The sequence below is a fragment of the Camellia sinensis genome, chromosome 9 (assembly GCF_055761805.1).
Source record: "Camellia sinensis isolate YWXY chromosome 9, ASM5576180v1, whole genome shotgun sequence".
Lineage (NCBI taxonomy): Eukaryota > Viridiplantae > Streptophyta > Magnoliopsida > Ericales > Theaceae > Camellia > Camellia sinensis.
Window position 1 is genome coordinate 191705240 of NC_138969.1, and position 9729 is coordinate 191714968.

The window sequence follows — 9729 nt, forward strand, 5'->3', positions numbered from 1 at the left end:
GAGGAGTTTTGAGAGAGGTGGAACCAGTGTAGGTGATGGCAAGATTGGAGCCATCGCCGATCATGATGTCATCAGTGCCAATGTAGGGAGCATGCAATGAGAGGTTGTTGAGATCAGATGTGACATGGTGTGATGCACCACTGTCCAAAAGCCAGGATGGCATGGTGGAAGGTTGGGTGGCAAGATGAGCTTGTGGTTGCCATGGTGTGCCTTGTGGGGAAGAGCGGGAGATGGGGAAAGACTGAACTGGTACAAGACCAAATGAAGGACACCGTTTGGCAGTGTGACCCTGAAGCCTGCAAATTTGGTAGTGACCAAGGTATATGGCCTGGGTGGAGGACTTATGCCCTGTGATGAATGGGGTCCTGTAGTGGTTGCTGTAGGTGGGCAGTTGGTAGAGTTGAGGGATAAGCGCCAGTTTGTGGTGGTAGTGTTTTGTGGTGGGAAAGGATGTCAGTTTCTGGTGTTGGTTTTGTATGTGGGATTTGCAGTGGCTGGAAAGTGATGTGGCTCATGTTGGATGCTTTGAAGGGAGGCTTCAAAATTGAGGAGTTTTTCGTGAAGTTCTTCAAAAGTGGTAGAGGTATCTCTAGCTTGGATAGCTCAGACTAATTCTTTGTATTCATCACCGAGGCCATCGAGGATTTTGTCTGTGATTTCTTCTTCATCTTTTGGAGCGCCAAGAAGAGCAAGGTCATCGGCTCGAGTTTTGATGGTTTGCATAAACTCAGTGATGCTGAGGGAGCCTTTGGTGGTGTTTTTAATTTGGGTTTTGATTTGTTTGATACGGCCTCAAGAGGGTTTAGCATAGGTGTTGGATAGAATTTTCCAGGCTTGTTTAGAGGTTTGGCTTGAGTTATGAAAGGAATAATTGTGGGTGAAATGGAGCCAATAATAGCGTTGAGGATCAGTTGGTCCCGTCGGTTCCATAGAGTGTGACTGGGATTGGGAATGATGGTATTTTCTTGCATTAAGGTGGCTGGCGGACATGGTTTGGAGCCATCAATGTAGCCAAGAAGGTCATAGCCAATGAAGAGGGTTTGGAACTGCAGTTTCCAGGAGAGGTAAGTGGTAGAGGTGAGTTTGAGAGGGGCTTAAGCAGCAACGTTGATGCTGATGAGAGTTTGGTGTGCTTCATTGGTGTTGAGGATGCTTGCAGGGGCAGACTCGGTAGTCATGAGTGCTGAAGAACAGGGAAAAAAGAGATGGAACAATGGATCGGTTTAGACTCCTGATACCATATCGGATTGAGGAAATCAACCACACTTTCATATACATTTTGCAGCATATATATACACATACAGGATAACAAACACTTGTTTGAAATCCTAAGATATAGAGCAGTTTGAAACTGTTTCCTAACTCTAAGGCACAAGTATTTCGAATGAATTCAAAATAGATAAGCTAACGGACTGTTACAATCTGTACAAGTATTTTGAATGAATTCAAAATAGAGAAACTAAAGGACTGTTACAATCTGTTTCAATCCTGTGATATTTATTTGTTAATTAATTTTTAATTTTCAACAAAAATTTAGAAAACGAGTTTCTAAAAACCCAACCAAACAGAGAAATTGGATTGTTACGCTCTCTATTTCTCCTATCCATACAGACACTTCAGATTTGAAACTAAGGCATTCATAAGAATAAAAGTGAAATAAAATAAACAATCACTTTTTATTCTCTTTCTGGAGTAACCTTTCACTTACAATATTAAATAATAAATAATAATTTCATTTATAACATGTATTACTATTATTTTTTAATGTTCTAAATATGAGAATAAGTATTTTATCATTGAGTAATACTATATATAATCTCATTTTATCATACTGTTTAGTGCAATTTTTGCTTGCAATTTATTATATAGAAATAACTTAAATAAACTGAAAAAAAAAATTAATTATATAAAATTGTGAAATGGATACTTTTGACTTTATTTTATTATTACTATTATTAAATTGCATCAAACAAGCCTTTTTTATATCTGCAAACCATTGTTTCTTACAACTGAAAACAAAAGTAACGAAATTTGTAATAATAAATACATATGTAATTTTATACGTAGGATTATTTTGATTAGTAAAGTTTTGATTGTCTGGTCGTTTTAAATCAAACATGTGCTTTGGAATAAAATTTAATTAAATCATATTTTTTATTTATTATTCTATGATCTAAAAAATATTCTAAATTATTTCACTACAGGAAAAAGTGGATTTGGTGGCGTTTTTTTAACGACGGTTTTGTAAACGTCACTGTTTTTATTATTTAACGGCGTTTTATAAAACGCCACGTATTGTATTACACAAAACGACACCGTTTTATAATGGGAGGCGTTTAAAAACGCCTCCGAATGCGGTAGCCACACGCGCCTCTTTTTTTTCCTTTTTTTTTTTTGTTGAACAATAACACGGGCCTCTCAACCCTTATTTTTGAATCAGAGCCTCTCTCTCTCTCTCAACCCTTATTTTGAATCAGAGCCTCTCTCTCGCTCTCTCTCAACCCTCTCTGAGCTCCATCAAAGATTCAGAGCGAAGATTCAGAGCGAAGCTCCATCGAAGCGATTTCGAAGCTCCATCGAAGATTCGGATCGAAGCTCCATCGATGCGATTTCGAAGCTCCATGCCTGCGATTTCGAAGATTCAGATCTGAACTCTGTCGTCCCCTCGATTACTCGCACTTCAACCTCCATTGAATAGTCTACTTTGTTTCTGAACTGCAATCGGTACTCTCTCTCTCTCTCTCTCTCTCTCTCTGTCTCGCTCTATTTGTGATCTTTGAGAAAAATGAAGAATTACTGTATTGGCATCAGGCACTAGTTATTTGTGATCTTTGTTTCTATTGTGATGATATAATACTACCAAATATATGAATAGCAATGTTAAATAATACCAGTAGTAATGACAATTTTGTAATAAGCAGAGTCGGGGAAATGATGATATAAAACTTCTGGAAAGGGATAATCAATCAGAAGTTATAAGAAAATTTATAATAAGAAATCTCAGAGTATTCATTATAAGCGATAATCAATCAGAATTTTCATTTTCTGATAGCAGCAAGTCTGAATCCATCAGCATGCAACAAAAAATCAGTACATTGGAATATTGGAGGCAGGAGCTACTGCTGCCTGCACGGATTTTTACATTTTGGCAGTGAAAAATTGAGCTACCATTAGCTAGAGAACTATTAATTACTTATTTTCAATCTCTGAGATATGGGATCTGAAATAGAGCCTTCCACATACATACTAGTTAAAGGTTTTTCATCTACACATGGGATAGTATAGACAGCATGATACAATACTCCGAATAAACGGACAATTTCCTAATACCAAACAACAGTAATATATATATATATTATTGAAGAGATCACTTACATGATATAGGGGCGAACCGCTACGACTATAAAGCACAATAGTCATCTCTGGCGCTGAAACTGTACAAGTCCACATGATGGCTTTGGATTCGGTTGACCGCAGCCTTTCAGGGTTAGAATTTCCAGCTTGAAGCACCATTTTCTTCTTTTTTGAGGACTGCAGGTGCATCCATGGCTTTAGTCTGCTCATTATGATGTTGCACTGAGTACCCCCAAGCTTAACTTCAATTTCAGATCTGATAGGCGAGGTAGGCTGGAAAGTAAAGCATCCTAAATAAGTTTTTAAAAAAAAAAAGTGATGCAGAAAATAATATATCCAAAGGTTGTTCAAAAGTTAACAACCATATAGCTAATATGTGCATGTATACTAATAATAGTCCAAATAGATAAAAAAAAAATCACATTGGAGTCTAACAACTAAATTATTTGATAGCTGCACTGAGCTATGACTATAATAGATTTTTAATGTTCCTTTTTAAACACACATCAATAGCATAAAAATCAGGCAATTGTATATACATCTATGCAATATTCATGTTTCATTTTATTTGACTCAATTCAAAGTTTAATTAAATGAACTACGTAGAAGAATTACACCTCATTGTCAATTTAGGGAACTTTTTCCTTTTAACCTTATATGTTTTTAGTAGACAAGCAAACAAAGAAGGTGATGCAAGCTCGAGTGCAAGTCCCCATAAGGTGCAGCTCCATTATTTCTTACTAAAGTTACATTCCATATATTTAGTTTTATTTCTACTAATTATAAACCCTTTTGACTCGAGTGTTTTTTGCCAAATTTTTAATTTAGTGTTAATTCCTTTCTTAATGTCATCCGCTAGAACAATATCATATGCTAACAACATAAGCCATGCTAACAACATTTCATCGACTAGAACAATATCATATTATCAGACAACTTATATCCACGTGAAAAGCTGGCAGCTTCCTAGTAACATAAATGAACTTTTAATTGTTGTTTCAGAGTCTATAAAACCTCCACTCATCTAGTAGCGTTGCTTCGGTTGAAAGTGGTTTAAAACCCTGCAAACACGTGCAATGGGTCGAGGAATTCTCATTGAAGATACCAAACGCCCCACAATAAGCATAAACCTCAGATAATTTACTTGGTTGAGTCAGTAATATTTGCCAATCTCGAACACCGTCTAGCCATGCCAGCTGGCTAACCTGTCCTGATCGTTCCATCACAAATCTTGATAGCATAGCACTGTTCTTAAGAGAGTAGGTAAAATAGCTCACATGAGTGTACCTGGCTGACTTTAAAAGTTAGGAACAGATAAATTAATCAGAGAGCCAGACAATCTTCTCACATGTGTCTTATATTTTTGTGATTCTAGTTATTAACGTGGATAACTATGATTGTGATTGTGATTGTGATTGTGATTGTGATTGTGATTCCTCAACTGATATGATTGTGATTGTGAATGTGATTCCTCATATGGTGGCAGCTCTTTGGTGTTTTTTGAATCATCATCATCATCATCATCATCAGAAGTATTCGAGCTTTGGTACACTTATTGGTTTGGGTAGTGGGTTTGAACTTCCCACATCCATGAGTTCCTGCCAAAACTATTCTATTATTGATGGATTTGAGAGAGCAATGTATTTCTTGAATCTATCATAATCTATCAAGAGCATTGTAGAAACTTTTGGTTTCTTCATTAATATGCTTCATACTAGATATGCTTCTAGTATGCTTGATAGTACTAATTTAGATTGCACCACCGGGATGCAATCATTAATGGTGCATGCATGCATAAATAGCCTTAGACCCGTCCAAGAATCTTCATTAGAGATACCTAGTCATCTTTGATGAAGCTCTTCTTGGATTGTCCAGTTTGGACAGTTCAGGAGCACAAGTCTGTATTGTAATTAGTAGTTCTACTGCTTATAGTCCATCTCGTAGAGATTTCGTGTAGCAACTCCTCGTGTTCTCCGAGTGCATACTAGACAAGGTGTAGCAGTACACCTAGTCTATGTCGTGTATTTGGAGAACCATGGGGAAATGCTGCCAAAATTTCGTTAGAGATGAACAGAGCGGTATGAACTGCTTTTTACAATATAGACCGTGCATTCCTGAATGGGAAAGTAAGATGAACCAACATATTAGAGACCAGTTAGAGGTGAATAATGTCATGTCGCATGCATTATAAGGTACTGAATTGAGGTTAAGATTAATTAAAATGGAACGGTAATTTTGAACTTTGTTGATTTGGCAGTGATATTTGTAGTGTAAGACAGAGTCAGATGGATAAAAGTTGGATAAATCAGCATAGGTTGCACCCGGAATATATACAAGGGGTTAAAGAATTTATTAAATTTGCATGCGAAAATAAGCCGTTGTTGAATGAAGTCACATGCCCATGTAAACGGTGTCGTAATGTCAAATTGGTGGAGAAAGGCCAGTTAGGGGAACATTTAATGATCAATGGGTTTCTTCCAAGTTACATCAGTTGGATTTTTCATGGGGAGAATTTGTCGTCGCCTGTGCCACACAATGTGAATGTCGGGCAAACTTATTTGAACGATGGTGATGAAACTTATGAAATGCTATATGAAGGATTTGGACTTCCTCCACCAAGCTTTATTCATGAGGCAGCAAGTTCTGGTATTAAACAAGGTCCAGATGAGAAAACCGAAAAATTCTTCAATTTATTGAAAGAGGCCGAAAGAGAGTTGTATCCTGAGTGTCAGAAGTTTTCAACGCTCTCATTTATTGTTCGGTTATTGCACATCAAGTGCCTTAGTGGATGGAGTGACAAGTCTTTCACGATGTTGCTTGAGCTTTTGAAGGATTCGTTCCCGAAGGGTGAAACTTTGCCAAAGTCATTTTATGCAACTAGGAAACTCCTTAGGGACTTGGGCCTCGATTATCATAAGGTACATGCATGCCCAAGGGATTGTTCACTATATTGGAAGGAAACAGCTAGTATGGATGATTGCATAGTGTGTCATATGCCTAGATACAAACAGTTTGAGGGGGAGGAGAATGATGTTAAGAAGAAGCAACAAAGAATTCCACAGAAGATTGTTAGATACTTTCCATTGATTCCAAGGCTTCAAAGATTGTTTATGTCATCCAAAACATCTTCTTTAATGAGATGGCATGCAGAGGGCCGAATTGATGACGGCAAAATGAGACATCCCGCTGACTCTCCAGTCTGGAAAAATTTTGATAATTTGTATCCCAAGTTTGCGAGTGAGCCTCGCAATGTTAGACTGGGTTTAGCAGCGGATGGATTCAATCCATTCAAGGCAATGAATGTCTCTCATAGCAGTTGGCCAGTTATTATGATGCCATACAATTTGCCACCATGGTTGTGCATGAAGCAGCCTCATATGATGATGACATTGCTCATCGATGGTCCTTCTTCACCTGGAAATAACATTGACGTCTACTTACGCCTTGTAGTGGATGAATTGAAAAAATTGTGGGAAAACGGTGTTGACACGTATGATGCGGAAACTAATCAGATGTTCCGAATGCATGCTGTGTTATTGTGGACTATAAATGATTTTCCTGCCTATGCAATTTTGTCTGGATGGAGCACGAAAGGCGCTTTAGCTTGTCCTTGTTGTAATACACATACTCGTTCTCGATATTTGAAGAACGGAAGGAAATTATGTTACATGGGGCATCGTCGCTGGTTGAATGAGGGTCACAAATTTCGGAAAGCTAGTGCGTCTTTTGATGGCACTCGTGAATTCGAACCATGTCCAACTCGGTTATCAGGGGCTAATGTGCTACAACAACTAGGCCCTAAGTTCAAATTGAATTCTAAGCGTCAACAATCTAGCAAACGGAATCGAAAGGGGAAAGAAAAGGAGGAAAATGAGGACTCAGGTCATAATTGGAAGAAGAAGAGTATTTTCTTCGAGCTGTCATATTGGAAGCATAATTTGATTCGCCACAATCTTGATGTGATGCACATTGAAAAGAACGTGTGTGATAATGTATTATGGACGATATTAAATGTTGATGGGAAAGGGAAGGACAATTTAAATACTCGCCGAGATTTGCAAGATATGGGAATTCGGAAGGCACTACATCCTCAGAAAAGGGTTGGGAACAAGTATTATTTGCCTCCTGCATGTTTTGCCATGAACAATAGAGAGAAAAGTCTATTCCACACACTTCTAAAGAATATCAAAGTTCCAGATGGTTACGCATCTAATATCTCTCGTCGGGTTAACCTCAAACAGCGTAGCATATCTGGACTGAAAAGTCATGATAATCATATACTCATGCAACAAATACTTCCAATAGCAGTGAGAAATTTGTTACCGAAGAAAGTGGTTGAACCATTAATTGAGTTAAGCAATTTCTTCAGGCAGTTGTGTTTCAAAACCCTAGAGGTGGATGGTCTAAATCGTCTTCAATCCCAAATTGCTGTTACACTTTGCCATCTTGAGAGAATTTTTCCTCCATCATTTTTCGATATAATGGAGCACTTACCCATTCACCTAGCTGAGGAAGCAAAGATTGCCGGTCCGGTGCAATATCGATGGATGTACTTTGTAGAAAGGTGTGTAATTCTACTCTAATGTCCATTTTGTATATATTTGTTTGTTAATACTTGGAAGTCATGTATGCATCTTTTTTATTATAGGTACCTTATGACGCTTAAATCATACATGCGTAATCGAAGTCATCCTGAAGGTTCAATTGCACAGGGATACTTAGTCGAAGAATGTATGATATTTTGCTCAAGGTACTTGCATGATGTTGAGTCGAAATTGCATCGACCGTTAAGGAATTGTGATGTTAGCGACAATCCTGAGATATTAATGGGGCGGACTTTAGGAAAAGGAAAAGGGTTTGTGCTTGATAACACAACATGGGTACAGGCTCATCGGTATGTGTTATTTAACATTGCTGCGGTTGTCCCATATCGAGAGTAAGATAGACACAACCTTTGTCTCATCGTGAATGTATTTATACCAACTATAATTATCTTGCATTTTACAAGTAGTTTAATTGTGTAGGGAACATCGTGAATTTATTAAGCGGTCACATCGTCGTCTCAGAGATTATGATGTGGATCGTCGTCACAATGATGAGTTTCCCAAATGGTTCAATTCTCATGTAAGTGCATGTCAAGCACAACAAGTCTTTTATATGTTTGTAATACACGTGTTTCTATATTTTTGAAGTTGTTAATTGATGTTTAATATTGATAACTTTCTTTTAAAAATAGGTTGCAGAGCTGTTAGCTACTGAAAATGTAGCGTTGTCAGATGAGATCAAAATTTTGGCTTTGGGACCTAGCCAAAAGGCCACCAGATTTAATGGGTATATAATTAATGGTACTAGGTATCATACTAGGAGTCGTGAGTTGAGAAGAAAAACTCAGAATAGTGGGGTTATGGTGAAGGCAAAGACTTCTAGCTATGCAAGTGCGAAAGACATTAATCCAATGGAAGGTGATGTAGTGTACTATGGATATGTGACAGATATTATTGAATTGTATTACTCACATGACCATAGATACATGTTATTCATGTGCAACTGGATTGACAACAATAAGGGACTCAAGCGGGATGATTTTGGTTTTACACTTGTTAATTTCAATCACTTGTTATATGCGAAGAAACAGGACAGTGATGAGCCATTCATCCTAGCATCTCAAGCACAACAAGTCTTTTATGTTAATGATTCTGTTGATGAAGATTGGAATGTTGTACTCAAGATGAAACCTAGAGACTTGTATGAGGTGTGTGGAGAACAACCAACTATTGATGAAGGACTACATCACAACGAAGTGGAAGGATTTGGTGATCAAGAGTTAGATGTAGCTTCCTTCACTTGTGAGGAGGACATGGATTGGGTTAGGCAAGGTTTTGATGGAACAACTGTTGATGAAACTATTGGATCTCTTGAAGCATCGACAGAGGCACCATTTGAAGATGACGAAGAAATGATATGATATTGTAATTGGTTGCATATTCACTTTTACATTTGTGTTTTCTGTACGGATATTCATGTTAATAAAATCTTTGCCTTTATACCTTTGTAGTTTTCTTTAAATGGCCATTTTCACCTTTCATGTACTCTTATTCTGTTTTGAATGCAGTTTCTTTATAGATTATCATGTCCTTACTTTTATGTTTGTAGTTTCTTTATAGATTATTTATGAGTTCTAGCTCCGAGAGTTCTTCTAGTGAGAGTGAGCAATCAAGCTCTAATAGTTCTAGTTCAGATGAGACTCATGCCACACTTAAGATGAGAGTCATACCCGATCCACCGGCATCATGGCATCCACCAGGCAGTCTTCCTACCGCATCACGTAGCGGTAGTACATCACATGGCTCAGTTTCAGCTGGTATGTATAGATAT

General features: G+C 37.7%; 1 protein-coding gene across 1 annotated transcript; it reads left to right on the forward strand.

Moving 5' to 3' along the window:
* Window positions 1-8180: 8180 nt before the first annotated feature.
* Window positions 8181-9386, forward strand: LOC145800009 (uncharacterized). The gene is made up of 3 exons (XM_082889662.1): window positions 8181-8290; window positions 8379-8478; window positions 8591-9386. The coding sequence occupies exons 1-3, from the start codon at window positions 8181-8183 to the stop codon at window positions 9317-9319; spliced, it is 939 nt and encodes a 312-aa protein (XP_082745788.1). The 3' UTR covers window positions 9320-9386.
* The last annotated feature ends 343 nt before the right edge of the window (window positions 9387-9729 follow it).

Excerpts from the sequence above, each read along its gene's own strand:
- LOC145800009 (XM_082889662.1), top strand. The coding sequence starts at position 8,181 with ATGGGGCGGACTTTAGGAAAAGGAAAAGGGTTTGTGCTTGATAACACA. Across the intron at positions 8,291-8,378 it reads GCGGTTGTCCCATATCGAGA|GGAACATCGTGAATTTATTA; the intron begins GTAAGATAGACA and ends TTAATTGTGTAG. Across the intron at positions 8,479-8,590 it reads CCAAATGGTTCAATTCTCAT|GTTGCAGAGCTGTTAGCTAC; the intron begins GTAAGTGCATGT and ends TTTTAAAAATAG.